Genomic DNA, 16,635 nt, shown 5'->3' with positions numbered 1-16,635 from the left:
ATATGAGAAGGAACTACATCTGACCACCTCAGTTCCTTCCTGCTGTGGCGTCCACTTGCCCAGTGAATGCCCATTTGTTAGATCCTCATCATCAGCCCGCTGTGACATCCACAAGGAGAAACATTGACCTAGAAAAAAAAACGAAAAAAAAAAAAAAAAACACTGACCTATCAGCTGCACTCCTCTGGGCATGCAATAACCAGCCCTGAATTCTATACGCACTACTGTATCATAGATAGTTTAAACTATTGAATGGTTTGGAAATGATGGTCCCATACTTACTAATGCGGGACCCTACCGAAGTGGAACCTTGTGGCTTGATGTAAAAATACCTTTTAAAGATACCTGACGCTGCAGCGATCCAGTCTGAATTAGCCCCAAAGTCAGCTGGGAGCCCCAAAGTGTTAGGGACTTACTCGATAGAGGTGACCTCGACATGGTGGGCAAGCCCATATCATTGACCAATTATATGCTAACAACCTCTTATTATATATTATATATTGTAATTTACAATAATGATTGCATAGTGCATCTGCACCAATTCCTTTTCCTGTAGCACCTTAAAATCTCAGCCGATAGCACCTCTCATTACAACCACTAGGGCAGTGATTTACAACCTTTTTTTACTCGCGGCACACCGAACAATATTTTAAAATTGCCAAGGTACACCATCAGTTCCCCACAGAAAACAAAACAAAACACACACATTGGCTCTCACAGTTATACATTGGCCTACACAGAAAAAACAATCACATTGCTCCTCACATAAATCATGTTGCTCCCCACATAAATCCTATTACTCCCCACATAAATCAATCACATTTCTCCCCACATAAATCCTATTACTCTCCACATGATTATTCACATTGTTCCCCCCATAAATCTATAAATTCTTATTCTCCCCACATAAATCCTACTGAAATCATATTGTTCCCCACAGGAGAAATAAAATAACAAATAATATGATCAGCTGTCCTCCTCCCTGTCCCTCAGTGGCGGGGGTTGTTCATAGTGGAGTTCTGCGAATACTGAGCAGCGGGCGGTCGGGCAGGTGTGGATGTGGGTGGGCAAGGAAAGCTGTGTATGCAGGCGGGAACTGGAAGATGTGTATGCAGGCGGGTAGGCTGGCTGGGTGGTGAGACGCGGAGGCCGTGACCTATGATATCACACCGTTTTCAAGGCATTGGTCACGGCCGGGGCACGACTGATCCTCTAAGAAGAGCCCGGGCCAACATTTCACTCTGAATGTGCAGGAAGCTGCTCTGGCTCCGCAGCACACCTTGCAACTGGTCGCGGCACACTAGTGTGCCACGGCACACTGGTTGAAAAAGCCTGCACTAGGGTGTGCAGTCTAGACCCATTTCCACTGTATAGGCTATACACACCTGAAGTCTGAGATTACTTCATCTTGACTAGCACCCCTCCCCCTTCTTCCCGACTGGTTTTAAGCAGGGACCTACATCTGACTGCACATCAATGATTCAGGCATAATACAAAGTCCTATTATTTTCATATAGTGTCAGTTTATTTGGGAGTAAGCATTGGGGTGTGGGGTCCCCTGAACTGTTCTGTCTGGGCCACTCCGGGGCATCACACCCTAACACTTAGATTGATTATTTTTTCACTACCTCCTATGTGTGTTATTTTAACCATGTATATTTTTTTCACAAACTTTAAATCTAATTTTAAAACACTTTCTACACTCCGTTACTACCTCTGCTTATCCTATACTTTATTACACCTCACTATATTCTACTAGTGTGATGCCCTGGGGGGGGGGGGGGGGGGGGGGGGGGGGGGGGTTTGTGGCTGGGCTGATTTGGGGGTGCCCTGCACCCTGATGTGAACCCCAAAGTGATAGGGACTTGCTCGATAGAGGTGACCTTGATGCGGTGGGCAAGCCCATATCATTGGCCAGTTATATGCTAACAACCTCTTATTATATATTGTAGTTTACAGTAATGATTGCGTAGTGCATCCACACCCATTCCTTCTCCTGTTAGCCCCATAGAACAAAGGCTGGTTTGTAAACCACACCCAACAGGCCCTATAGGTATGTATTTATAATTAAGTGGGAAATAAAGGTGAAATAGAGATGTGACACTTCTCTAATTTGGTATATTTTATATAGCTTCCGACTCTTGTGAATATGCTAAAGATGGTCTTTTCTCCTTTTACTTACAGTTACATATTGATACACGATTCATTTGAGCTTTTTTACTCTGGAGAAGCCTTCAGATGTGAATTATATTCATTTTTTAAATTATGTAATTCATTTCTTCCTAGTTCCAGAATATATATATACACATATATATATGAGCAAAAATAAGATTTTACTCACCGGTAAATCTATTTCTCGTAGTCCGTAGTGGATGCTGGGGACTCCGTAAGGACCATGGGGAATAGCGGCTCCGCAGGAGACTGGGCACAGCTAAGAAAGATTTAGGACTACCTGGTGTGCACTGGCTCCTCCCACTATGACCCTCCTCCAGACTTCAGTAAGGATACTGTGCCCGGAAAAGCTGACACAATAAGGAAGGATTTTGAATCCCGGGTAAGACTCATACCAGCCACACCAATCACACCGTATAACTCGTGATAATATACCCAGTTAACAGTATGAACACAACTGAGCCTCTCAAAAGATGGCTCAACAATAACCCTTGTAGTTAACAATAACTATATACAAGTATTGCAGACAGTCCGCACTTGGGACGGGCGCCCAGCATCCACTACGGACTACGAGAAATAGATTTACCGGTGAGTAAAATCTTATTTTCTCTGACGTCCTAGTGGATGCTGGGGACTCCGTAAGGACCATGGGGATTATACCAAAGCTCCCAAACGGGCGGGAGAGTGCGGATGACTCTGCAGCACCGAATGAGAGAACTCAAGGTCCTCCTCAGCCAGGGTATCAAACCTGTAGAATTTTGCAAACGTGTTTGCCCCTGACTAAGTAGCAGCTCGGCAAAGTTGTAAAGCCGAGACCCCTCGGGCAGCCGCCCAAGAAGAGCCCACTTTCCTTGTGGAATGGGCTTTTACAGATTTAGGGTGCGGCAGTCCAGCCGCAGAATGTGCAAGTTGAATCGTGCTACAGATCCAGCGAGCAATCGTCTGCTTAGAAGCAGGAGCACCCAGCTTGTTGGGTGCATACAGGATAAATAGCGAGTCAGTCTTCCTGACTCCAGCTGTCCTGGAAACATATACTTTTCAGGGCCCTGACTACGTCCAGTAACTTGGAATCCTCCAAGCCCCAAGTAGCCGCAGGCACCACAATAGGTTGGTTCACATGAAAAACTGATACCACCTTAGGAAGGAATTGGGAACGAGTCCTCAATTTCGCCTTTCCCATATAAAATACCGATAAGGGCTTTTTTCAATTCTGATACACGCCTGGCCGACGCCAAGGCCCACAGAATGACCACTTTCCACGTGAGGTATTATAGCTCCACGGATTTAAGTGGCTCAACCCAATGTGACTTCAGGAAATCCAACACCACGTTGAGATCCCACGGTGCCACTGGAGGCACAAACGGGGGCTGACTATGCAGCACTCCCTTAACAAAAGTCTGAACTTCAGGCAGTGAAGCCAGTTCCATTTTGGAAGAAAATCGATAGAGCCCAAATCTGGACCTTAATGGAACCCAATTGTAGGCCCATAGTCACCTCTGACTGTAGGAAGTGCAGAAATCGACCTAGCTGAAATTTCTCCTTTGGGGCCTTCCTGGCCTCACAGTACGCAACATATTTCCGCCATATGCGATGATAATGGTTTGCGTTCACTTCTTTCCTAGCTTTAAATAGCGTAGGGATAACTTCCTCCGGAATTCCCTTTTCCTTCAGGATCCGGCGTTCAACCGCCATGCCGTCCAACGCAGCCGCGGTACGTCTTGGAACAGACAGGCCCCCTGCTGCAGCAGGTCCTGTCTGAGCGGCAGAGGCCATGGGTCCTCTGAGATCATTTCTTGGAGTTCTGATTAGCAAGCTCTTCTTGGCCCACCCGGAACAATGAGTATAGTTCTTACTCCTCTCCTTCTTATTATTCTCATTACCCTGGGTAAGAGAGGCAGAGAAGGGAACACATACACCGACTGGTACACCCACGGTGTTACCAGAGCGTCCACAGCTATCGCCTGAGGGTCCTTGACCTGGCGCAATATCTTTGTCGTGTCTTCTGAGAAAGTCTGCTTCTCAGTTGTCCACTCCGGGAATGAACACTGCTGACAGTGCTAACACATGATTTTCCGCCCATCGGAGAATCCTTGTGGCTTCTGCCATCGCCATCCTGCTTCTTGTGCCGCCCTGTCGTCTACATGAGCGACCGCCGTGATGTTGTCTGACTGGAACAGCACCGGCCGGTGTTGAAGCAGGGGTCTAGCCTGACTTAGGGCATTGTAGATGGCCCTTAGTTCCAGAATATTTATGTGTAGGGAAGTCTCCTGACTTTTCCATAGCCTTGGAAGTTTCTTCCCTGTGTGACTGCCCCCCAGCCTCGAAGGCTGGCATCCGTAGTCACCAGGACCCAGTCCTGTATGCCGAATCTGCGGCCCCCTAGAAGATGAGCACTCTGCAGCCACCACAACAGCGACACCCTGGCCCTTGGAGACATGGTTATCCGCCGATGCATCTGAAGATGCGACCCGGAGCACATGTCCAACAGATCCCACTGGAAAATCCTTGTATGGGACCTGGCGAATGGAATTTCTTCGTAAGAAGTTACCATCCTTCCCAGGGCTCGCGTGCATTGATGCACCGACACCTGTATACGTATTAGGAGGTCTCTGTCTAGAGACGACAACTCCTTGGACTTCTCCTCCGGGAGAAACCCTTTTTATCCTGTTCTGTGTCCAGAACCATACTCAGGAACAGTAGACGCGTCGTAGGAACCAGCTGCGACTTTGGAATATTCAGAATCCAGCCGTGCTGTTGTAGCACTTCCCGAGATAGTGCTACTTCGCCGAACAACTGCTCCCTGGACCTCGCCTTTATAAGGAGATCGTCCAAGTACAGGATAATTATTTCGGCCATTACCTTGGTAAATACCTCGGTGCCGGGGACAGACCACGGCAACGTCTGGAATTGGTAATGACAATCCTGTACCACAATTTTGAGGTACTCCTGGTGAAGAGGGTAAATAGGGACATGCAGGTAAGCATCCTTGATGTCCAGTGATACCATGAAATTCTCCAGGCTTGCAATAATCGCCCTGAGCGATTCCATTTCGAACTTGAACCTTCGTATATAAGTGTTCAAGGCTTTCAATTTTAGAATGGGTCTCACCGAACCGTCTGGTTTCGGTACCACAACATTTTGGAATAGTAACCCCGGCCTTGAAGGAGGGGTACCTTGATTTCACCTGCTGGAAGTGCAGCTTGTGAATTGCCGCCAGTACTACCTTTCTCCGAGGGCAGCAGGCAAGGCTGAGGTGAGGTAACGGCGAGGGGGAGTCGCCTCGAACTCCAGCCTGTATCCCTGTGATACTATTTGCAGAACCTAGGGATCCACCTGTGGGCAAACCCACTGGTCCCTGAAGTTCCCGAGACGCGCCCCTACCGCACCTGTCTCCACCTGTGGAGCCCCAACGTCAAGCGGTGGACTCAGAGGAAGCGGGGGAAGATTTTTGATCCTGGGAACTGGCTGCTGGTGCAGCTTTTTCCTTCTTCCCTTGTCTCTGTGCAGAAAGGAAGCGCCTTTGACCCGCTTGCTTTTCTGAAGCCGAAAGGACTGTACCTGAAAATACGGTGCTTTCTTAGGCTGTGAGGAAACCTGAGGTAAAAAATTTTTCCTTCCCAGCTGTTGCTGTGGATACGAGGTCCCAGAGACCATCCCCAAACAATTCCTCACCCTTATAAGGCAGAATTTCCATGTGCCTTTTATAGGCAGCATCACCTGTCCACTGCCGGGTTTCTAATACCCTCCTGGCAGAATGGACATTGCATTTATTCTGGATGCCAGCCGGCAAATATCCCTCTGTGCATCCTTTATATATAAGACGACGTCTTTAATATGCTCAATGTTAGCAAACTATTATCCCTGTCTTATAGTATTAATATTATCTGACAGGGTATCAGACCACGCTGCAGCAGCACTATTTATGCTGAGGCAATTGCAGGTCTCAGTATATAACCTGAGTGTGTATATACAGACTTCAGGATAGCCTCCTGTTTTTTATCAGCAGGCTCCTTCAAGGTGGCCGTATCCTAAGACGGCAGTGCCACCTTTTTTGACAAACGTGTGAGCGCCTTATCCACCCTAAGGGATATCTCCCAACGTGACCTATCCTCTAGCGGGAAAGGGTACGCCATCAGTAACTTTTTAGAAATTACCAGTTTCTTATTGGGGGAACCCACGCTACTTTACACACTTCATTCATTCATCTGATGGGGGAACAAAACACTGGCTGCTTTTTCTCCCCAAAAATAAAACTGCTTTTATGTGGTACTTGGATTCATGTCAGAAATGCGTAACACATTTTTCATTGCCGAGATCATGTAACGGATGTTCCTAGTGGATTGTGTATATGTCTCAACCTCGTCGACACTGGAGTCAGACTCCGTGTCGACATCTGTGTCTGCCATCTGAGGTAACGGACGCTTTTTTGAGCCCCTGATGGCCTTTGAGACGCCTGGGCAGGCGCGGGCTGAGAAGCCGGCTGTCCCACAGCTGTTTTACGTCATCCAGCCTTGTAAGGAGTTGACATTGTCGGTTAATACCTTCCACCTATCCATCCACTCTGGTGTCGGCCCCACAGGGGACGACATCCCATTTATCGGCCTCTGCTCCACCTCACCTTCCTCATCCCACATGTCGACACAGCCGTACCGACACACAGCACACACACAGGGAATGCTCTGACTGAGGACAGGACCCCACAAAGTCCTTTGGGGAGACAGAGAGAGAGTATGCCAGCACACACCAGAGCGCTATATAATGCAGGGATTAACACTATAACTGAGTGATTTTCCCCCCAATAGCTGCTTGTATAAACAATATTGCGCCTAAATTTAGTGCCCCCCCTCTCTTTTTAACCCTTTGAGCCTGAAAACTACAGGGGAGAGCCTGGGGAGCTGTCTTCCAGCTGCACTGTAAAGAGAAAATGGCGCCAGTGTGCTGAGGTAGATAGCTCCGCCCCTTTTTCGGCTGACTTTTCTCCCGCTTTTTTATGGATTCTGGCAGGGGTATTTATCACATATATAGCCTCTGGGGCTATATATTGTGATATATTTGCCAGCCAAGGTGTTTTTATTGCTTCTCAGGGCGCCCCCCCCCAGCGCCCTGCACCCTCAGTGACCGGAGTGTGAAGTGTGTATGAGGAGCAATGGCGCACAGCTGCAGTGCTGTGCGCTACCTTGGTGAAGACTGATGTCTTCTGCCGCCGATTTTCCGGATTCTTCTTGCTTCTGGCTCTGTAAGGGGGCCGGCGGCGCGGCTCCGGGACCGAACATCAATGGCCGGTTCCATGCGGTCGATCCCTCAGGAGCTAATGGTGTCCAGTAGCCTAAGAAGCCCAAGCTACCACCAGTTAGGTAGGTTCGCTTCTTCTCCCTAGTCCCTCGCTGCAGTGAGTCTGTTGCCAGCAGATCTCACTGTAAAATAACAAACCTAAAATATACTTTCTCTCTAGGAGCTCAGGAGAGCCCCTAGTGTGCATCCAGCTCAGCCGGGCACAGGATTCTAACTGAAGTCTGGAGGAGGGTCATAGTGGGAGGAGCCAGTGCACACCAGGTAGTCCTAAATCTTTCTTAGCTGTGCCCAGTCTCCTGCGGAGCCGCTATTCCCCATGGTCCTTACGGAGTCCCCAGCATCCACTAGGACGTCAGAGAAACATACAAATAATACACTATATGCAAACAGACATTGGAGAAACCAACCAGTGTGATGTCTGCACAAATAAATGACAGTAACAGTATCAGCCAGTGACCCAATGCCCTGTGAGGGCAGACAGACAAGTTAATTCTGCCGACTGGGAATTACAACCAAAGGGATTAGTTGTGTGTGATGCTGAGAGCCGCCATACTGCTGCTCTAAGTGTATGACAGTGAGGTGCAGCACTGCACTGGATGAGAGGGACACTGACACCATAACCTGCCGCCTGCCTCTGTCATATACACATACAGGGTGGGAGCAGGGGGAGGGGTAAATATACTGTAGATCATAGATACAAACAACAAAGGATGGGGAGCCGCTTTGCACCAATGGCGACTCTATGATGCTTTTAATTTAGCTGTGGGCCGTTAAGTCCTCCAGTATCTTTAGCCAATCAGAACGATGTGATCTACGCCCAAAGCGATGGGTGGGCGTGGTCTTATGAATCATGTGATTTTAGAGTCGTGGTCGGTCGTTTGCGCATGCGCCTTCTGCTGTGTGACTTGAGACGCAGAGACCTTCAGGTTGGGACAGGTGACCGGGTCCGGGGTCGTGCATGCTGGGCAGCCTGTGTGTGTATATATGTGTATATATGTGTGAGTGTGTACAGGGAGGATGTTGTGTCAGATACGCTGCTAGATTTGTGAGTGATTACTGTGAGCGCTGTAAGCTGTACAGGGGAGAATGTGTGAGGGAGAGTGTTCTTACTGTGTGAGAGGAGATCATCATCCAGCGCAGTGATATAGGGTATATACATGTAGAGTATGTGGGGAGGGGAGCATCTTACAGCCCAGTGATATAGGGTATTCCGTATATACATCTGAAGCAAGCATGTGGGGAGGGGACGTTCATCACGTAGCACAGTGACATTCCCCAGTGATATAGGGTATATATACAGAGATATGTAGGGAGGGACAATATAGTAATGTGAGAGGAGGCTATCTTAGCAGAGTGATCTGTACAGTGTAGTTTGTTGCATGTCATATATGAGGAAAGGGTAGGGCCATCTTTACACCAGGCAGCTACCCAGGGCCACATAAGTGTAGGCGCCTTTGAGCAGAGCTGGTACTTGCAGAGCTTCTTGGGAGACAGGTAGAGAATGCCACCCGCCCGCTGATTGTGATTTTCACACACAGAGTGGCGTCGCAACATTCTCTACCTGATTTCCAGCCTGCAGCCTGACAGCGAATGGCTGTCACCATGCTGATTGGATGGTTGGAGCTATCCACCAATCAAAATGCTAATAGCCATTCACTGTATGGAAGCATATGGAGAGATGATGCGGTACCGCAGGAGGGGTATGTTATTTATTTTAGTTAGTCCCATGAATGGGTGAGTAGGGGCCCCAGTGTATTACTTTGACCAGGGCCTATAATGCTGTTAAGATGGAATGTAGTCAGGTGACCGGTGGGATCCTGGCCGCCAAGATGCTGGCAGGGGACCTAGGGCTATTTCATAGAAACATGGGTGTCCACGACACCCATAGAGTGGGACTATAACTTGTGAGCGTAGCAAGCCACCGAGCCCGCAAGGGTCTTTGTTGCGCTCGCCCCCCTGTCGGCATCCCGGCATCTGTATGCTGACTGCCGGTCACCCGACCCCAACCCGTTAAGATAGCCCTGGAAAAGGCAGTGTTTTTAGTGCAATATAATAGGTCAATGTTGCTATTATCTTTTCTCTATCGTCCTAGTGGATGCTGGGGTTCCTGAAAGGACCATGGGGAATAGCTGCTCCGCAGGAGACAGGGCACAAAAAGTAAAGCTTTAGGATCAGGTGGTGTGCACTGGCTCCTCCCCCTATGACCCTCCTCCAAGCCTCAGTTAGATTTTTGTGCCCGGCCGAGAAGGGTGCAATCTAGGTGGCTCTCCTAAAGAGCTGCTTAGAAAAGTTTAGCTTAGGTTTTTTTATTTTACAGTGAGTCCTGCTGGCAACAGGATCACTGCAACGAGGGACTTAGGGGAGAAGAAGTGAACTCACCTGCGTGCAGGATGGATTGGCTTCTTGGCTACTGGACATTAGCTCCAGAGGGACGATCACAGGTACAGCCTGGATGGTCACCGGAGCCTCGCCGCCGGCCCCCTTGCAGATGCTGAAACGAGAAGAGGTCCAGAATCGGCGGCAGAAGACTCCTCAGTCTTCTTAAGGTAGCGCACAGCACTGCAGCTGTGCGCCATTTTCCTCTCAGCACACTTCACACGGCAGTCACTGAGGGTGCAGGGCGCTGGGAGGGGGGCGCCCTGGGAGGCAAATGAAAACCTTTTTTGGCTAAAAATACCTCACATATAGCCTCCGGGGGCTATATGGAGATATTTAACCCCTGCCAGAATCCGTTAAGAGCGGGAGATGAGGCCGCCGAAAAAGGGGCGGGGCCTATCTCCTCAGCACACAGCGCCATTTTCCCTCACAGAAAGGCTGGAGGGAAGGCTCCCAGGCTCTCCCCTGCACTGCACTACAGAAACAGGGTTAAAACAGAGAGGGGGGGGCACTAATTTGGCGTTAGAAATATATAAAAAAGATGCTATAAGGGAAAACACTTATATAAGGTTGTCCCTATATAATTATAGCGTTTTTGGTGTGTGCTGGCAAACTCTCCCTCTGTCTCTCCAAAGGGCTAGTGGGTCCTGTCCTCTATCAGAGCATTCCCTGTGTGTGTGCTGTGTGTCGGTACGTGTGTGTCGACATGTATGAGGACGATGTTGGTGAGGAGGCGGAGCAATTGCCTGTAATGGTGATGTCACTCTCTAGGGAGTCGACACCGGAATGGATGGCTTATTTAGGGAATTACGTGATAATGTCAACACGCGCCAAGGTCGGTTGACGACATGAGACGGCCGACAAACAATTAGTACCGGTCCAGACGTCTCAAAAACACCGTCGGGGGTTTTTAAAACGCCCGTTTACTTTAGTCGGTCGACACAGACACAGACAGGGACACTGAATCCAGTGTCGACGGTGAATAAACAAACGTATTCCTTATTAGGGCCACACGTTAAGGGCAATGAAGGAGGTGTTACATATTTCTGATACTACAAGTACCACAAAAGAGGGTATTATGTGGGATGTGAAAAAACTACCGTAGTTTTTCCTGAATCAGATAAATTAAATGAAGTGTGTGATGATGCGTGGGTTCCCCCCGATAGAAAATATGGGCGGTATACCCTTTCCCGCCAGAAGTTAGGGCGCGTTGGGAAACACCCCTTAGGGTGGATAAGGCGCTCACACGCTTATCAGAACAAGTGGCGGTACCGTCTATAGATAGGGCCGTCCTCAAGGAGCCAGCTGACAGGAGGCTGGAAAAATATCATAAAAAGTATATACACACATACTGGTGTTATACTGCGACCAGCGATCGCCTCAGCCTGGATGTGCAGAGCTGGGGTGGCTTGGTCGGATTCCCTGACTAAAAATATTGATACCCTTGACAGGGACAGTATTTTATTGACTATAGAGCATTTAAAGGATGTATTTCTATATATGCGAGATGCACAGAGGGATATTTGCACTCTGGCATCAAGAGTAAGTGCGATGTCCATATCTGCCAGAAGATGTTATGGACACGACAGTGGTCAGGTGATGCAGATTCCAAACGGCACAAAGGTGTATTGCCGTATAAAGGAAGAGGAGTTATTTGGGGTCGGTCCATCGGACCTGGTGGCCACGGCAACTGCTGGAAAATCCACCGTTTTTACCCTAAGTCACATCTCTGCAGAAAAAGACACCGTCTTTTCAGCTTCAGTCCTTTCGTCCCTATAAGAGTCATATCTGCCCAGGGATAGAGGAAAGGGAAGAAGACTGCAGCAGGCAGCCCATTCCCAGGAACAGAAGCGTTCCACCGCTTCTGACAAGCTCTCAGCATGACGCTGAGACCGTACAGGACCCCTGGATCCTACAAGTAGTATCCCAGGGGTACAGTTTGGAATGTCGAGACGTTTCCCCTGCGCAGGCTCCTGAAGTCTGCTTTACCAAGGTCTCCCTCCGACAAGGAGGCAGTATGGGAAAAAATTCACGAGCTGTATTCCCAGCAGGTGATAATTAAATTACCCCTCCTACAACAAGAAAAGGGGGTATTATTCCACACTATATTGTGGTACTGAAGCCAGAAGGCTAGGTGAGACCTATTCTAAATCTAAAAAAATTTGAACACTTACAAAGGTTCAAATCAAGATGGAGTCACTCAGAGCAGTGATAACGAACCGGGAAGAAGGGGACTATCTGGTGTCCCGAGACATCAGGGATGCTTACCTCCATGTCCAAAATTTGCCCTTATCACTAAGGGTACCTCAGGTTCGTGGTACAGAACTGTCACTATCAGTTTCAGACGCTGCCGTTTGGATTGTCTACTGCACCCCGGGTCTTTACCAAGGTAATGGCCGAAATGATGGTTCTTCTTCGAAGAAAAGGCGTCTTAATTATCCCTTACTTGGACGATCTCCTGATAAGGGCAAAGTCCAGGGAACAGTTGGAGGTCGGAGTAGCACTATCTCGGATACTGTTACAACAGCAGGAGTGGATTCTAAATATTCCAAAATCGCAGCTGATCCCGACAACAAGTCTCCTGTGCTTAGGGATGATTCTGGACACAGTCCAGAAAAAGGTGTTTCTCCCGGAAGAGAAAGCCAGGGAGTTATCCGAGCTAGTCAGGAACCTCCTAAAATCAGTGCATCATTGCACAAGGGCCATGGTAAAAAAATGGTGACTTCCTTCGAAGCAATTCCAGTCGGCAGATTTCATGCATGAACTTTTCAGTGGGATCTGCTGGACAAATGGTCCGGATCGCATCTTCAGATGCATCAGCGGATAACCCTATATCCAAGGACAAGGGTGTCTCTCCTGTGGTGGTTACAGAGTGCTCATCTTCTAGAGGGCCGCAGATTCGGCATTCAGTTTTGGATGTTGGTGACCACGGAGGCCAGCCCGAGAGGCTGGGGAGCAGTCACACAAGGAAAAAAATTTTTTTCCAGGGAGTGTGATCAAGTCTGGAGATTTTTCTCCACATAAATATAGCTAAGGGTAAATTTATAATGCTCTAAGCTTAGCAAGACCTCTGCTTCAAGGTCAGCCGGTATTGATCCAGTGGGATAAAACATCACGGCAGTCGCCCACGTAAATAGACAGGGCGGCACAAGAAGCAGGAGGGCAGTGGCAAAAACTGCAAGGACTTTTCGCTGGGCGGAAAATCATGTGATAACACTGTCAGCAGTGTTTCATTCCGGGAATGGAAACTGGGAAGCAGACTTCCTCAGTAGGCACGACCTCCACCCGGCAGAGTGGGAACTTCATGGGGAAGTTTTCCACATAATTGTAAACCGTTGGGAATTACCAAAGGTGGACATGATGGCGTCCCGTCTGAACAAAAAACGGGACAGGTATTGCGCCAGGTTAAGAGACCCTCAGGCAATAGCTGTGGACGTTCTGGTAACACCGTGGGTGTACCAGTCGGTGTATGTGTTCCATCCTCTGCTTTTCATACCTACGGTACTGAGAATTATAAGACGTAGAGGAGTAAGAACTATACTCATGGCTCCGGATTGGCCAAGAAGGACTTGGTACCCGGTACTTCAAGAGATGCTCACAGAGGACTTATGGCCTCTGCCGCTAAGAAGGGACTTGTTTCAGCAAGTACCATGTCTGTTCCAAGACTTACCGCAGCTGCGTTTGACGGCATGGCGGTGGAACGCCGGATCCTAAGGGAAAAGGCATTCAGGAAGAGGTCATTCCTACCCTGGTCAAAGCCAGAAAGGAGGTGACCGCACAACATTATCACCACATGTGGCGAAAATATGTTGCGTGGTGTGAGGCCAGGAAGGCCCCACGAAGAAATTTCAACTCGGTCGATTCCTGCATTTCTTGCAAACAGGAGTGTCTATGGGCCTCAAATTGGGGTCCATTAAGGTTCAAATTTCGGCCCTGTCGATTTTTCTTCCAGAAAGAATTGGCTTCAATTCCTGAAGTCCAGAAGTTTGTCAAGGGAGTATTGCATATACAACCCCCTTTTGTGCCTCCAGTGGCACTGTGGGATCTCAACGTAGTTCTGGGATTCCTCAAAACACATTGGTTTAAAACCAGTCAAATCTGTGGATTTGAAGCATCTCACATGAAAAGTGAACATGCTCTTGGACCTGGCCTGGACCAGGCGAGTGTCAAATTGGTGGTTTTTTTCTCAAAAAAGCCCATATCTGTTTGTCCATTCGGACAGGGCAGAGCTGCGGACTCGTCCCCAGTTCTCTCCCTAAGGTGGTGTCAGTGTTTCACCTGAACCAGCTTATTGTGGTGTCTTGCGCCTACTAGGGACTTGGAGGACTCCAAGTTGCTAGATGAGGTCAGGGCCCTGAAAATATAGGTTCCAGGACGGCTGGAGTCAGGAAAACTGACTTGCTGTTATCCTGTATGCACCCAACAAACTGGGTGCTCTTGCTTTTAAGCAGACTTTTGCTAGTTGGATGTGTAATACAATTCAGCTTGCACATTCTGTGGCAGGCCTGCCACAGCCAAAATATGTAAATGCCCATTCCACAAGGAAGGTGGGCTCATCTTGGGCGGCTGCCCGAGGGGTCTCGGCTTTACAACTTTGCCGAGCGGCTATTTAGTCAGGGGCAAACACGTTTGTAAAATCCTACAAATTTGATACCCTGGCTAAGGAGGACCTGGAGTTCTCTCATTCGGTGCTGCAGAGTCATCCGCACTCTCCCGCCCGTTTGGGAGCTTTGGTATAATCCCCATGGTCCTTTCAGGAACCCCAGCATCCACTAGGACGATAGAGAAAATAAGAATTTACTTACCGATAATTCTATTTCTCGGAGTCCGTAGTGGATGCTGGGCGCCCATCCCAAGTGCGGATTATCTGCATTACTTGTACATAGTTACAAAAATCGGGTTATTATTGTTGTGAGCCATCTTTTCAGAGGCTCCGCTGTTATCATACTGTTAACTGGGTTCAGATCACAGGTTGTACAGTGTGATTGGTGTGGCTGGTATGAGTCTTACCCGGGATTCATAAATCCTTCCTTATTGTGTACGCTCGTCCGGGCACAGTACCTAACTGAGGCTTGGAGGAGGGTCATAGGGGGAGGAGCCAGTGCACACCACCTGATCCTAAAGCTTTACTTTTTGTGCCCTGTCTCCTGCGGAGCCGCTATTCCCCATGGTCCTTTCAGGAACCCCAGCATCCACTACGGACTCCGAGAAATAGAATTATCGGTAAGTAAATTCTTATTATACTAAATATGAAGGAGATGTATGAAGCAGTATAAAGAATCAGCTGCTGGCTATAATTTTATAGAATGCACTTGATAAATGTGACCTCAATGCTGATTGGTTGCCATGGGCAACTTCTCCACTGGCACACCTCTCCTCTCTTTACACTGCTTCCTGCATCTCCCCTTATGTTCGTTATTGCAGAGGATATTTGAAGCTTTTGAAAGGGTTGTGTATATCATATATACTATGGGGTTTATTTAATTGAAGTCAAAAGCTGCCGTCTGTCGGAAAGACGGCAGTTTAAAAAAAAAATTTAGGTCGGTAGGGGTTCCGACCTATTCAGTATACCTCAAAATTATCTGACGGGTCAGGGAATTCAACTTGTTGGAAGGCATGTGGATCGTCAGAATAGCCACCGATCCGCATGCTTCTGTCGGATAGCACGGGGATCGGGGCTAAGAGGGGCTAGTCCTCAGATTGGGTATGACGTGATGTGTAGCATATATACAGGTCTGATACATGTGGAATAGACTATGTAATATGAGAGGTACTTGTCCTCAGAGTGGGTGTAATGTGTCCTGTGATGTGTAGGGGGGTGGTCTTCAGTTTGCCAGCTGTCGGGATCCCGGTGCACAGTATACCGGCGCCGGAATCCCGACAGCCGGCATACCGACACCTTTACTCCCTCTTGGGGGTCCACGACCCCCCTGTAGGGAGAATAGATAGCATGGCGTGCGTAGTGCGCCTCCGTGCCCGCAAGGGGCTCATTTGTGCTAGCGCAGCTGTCGGTATGCCGGCGCCGGTATGCTGGCCGCCTGTATACCCTACTACACCCGTGTAGGTTATATATACAGGTCTACAACATGTGGAATAGACTGTATGTAATATGAGAGGAGCTAGTCCTCAGATTAGGTGTGAGATGTAATGTGATGTGTAGGATGGGTTTAGTATGAAATACCTACTATCAAAATCCCGACAAGGTCAAAATACAGACATTTAAAATCCCGATAAGGTCAAAATACAGACATTTAAAATACCAACAAGGTCAAAAAGTCGACACGTTTTTAATTGGGGTTTTTGGTGTGTATGTTGACATAGGTCGACATGGACACCTTATAAGTGTACCGGGTCCCCTCACATGGCTCGCTGCTCACTATGCTTCAGGCACAGTGCCTCACTGCGCTCGGCACACTATTTTATATTCCCCCTCCAGGTCCACTGGGATGGTAAAGTATGAACAAGTCGGTTTCAATGAAAAACTCATGTTGACTTTTAGACCTGTCGGTATTTTGACCTTGTCGGTATTTTGACCATCGGTCAATGGTTGTCAGGATTTTGATTGTAGGTAAATTGACTTTCTCGTATAGGCTATATACAGTCCTGATACATGTGGAATAGACAGTGGGGATCACTTATCAATGAATCATAAAACTTGTTGCGTATGATAAACAGTGCTCCAGCCAATCAGCTCCTAACTGTCGTGTTCAGTTCCTAACTAATGTGTTTGAATAATGACACTTGGGAGCTGATTTTCTGGAGCACTATTTATCATACGCATTGAGTTTTGGCACT

At 48.2% G+C, this 16,635-nt stretch overlaps 1 protein-coding gene across 4 annotated transcripts in view; it reads left to right on the top strand.

The window, feature by feature from the left end:
- VDAC3 (voltage dependent anion channel 3) overlaps positions 1-16,635 on the top strand; it is a 524,928-nt gene that overhangs the window by 444,933 nt on the left and 63,360 nt on the right. The window contains exon 1 of one of the 4 annotated variants that reach the window (XM_063931743.1): positions 8,297-8,390. The exons of 1 other annotated variant lie outside the window; for it this stretch is intronic. Coding sequence is in view for 1 of the 3 variants with exons in the window: in XM_063931742.1 (XP_063787812.1) it covers positions 8,423-8,436 (14 nt within the window). In the remaining 2 variants the exon portion in view is untranslated. Of the gene's footprint in view, positions 1-8,296; positions 8,437-16,635 lie in introns of those variants that run through there. 2 more of the 4 variants (XM_063931744.1, XM_063931742.1) reach the window with 2 other exon arrangements.

This window comes from Pseudophryne corroboree, chromosome 6, assembly GCF_028390025.1.
Source record: "Pseudophryne corroboree isolate aPseCor3 chromosome 6, aPseCor3.hap2, whole genome shotgun sequence".
Lineage (NCBI taxonomy): Eukaryota > Metazoa > Chordata > Amphibia > Anura > Myobatrachidae > Pseudophryne > Pseudophryne corroboree.
This window is presented reverse-complemented; position numbering and strand designations above follow the sequence as displayed.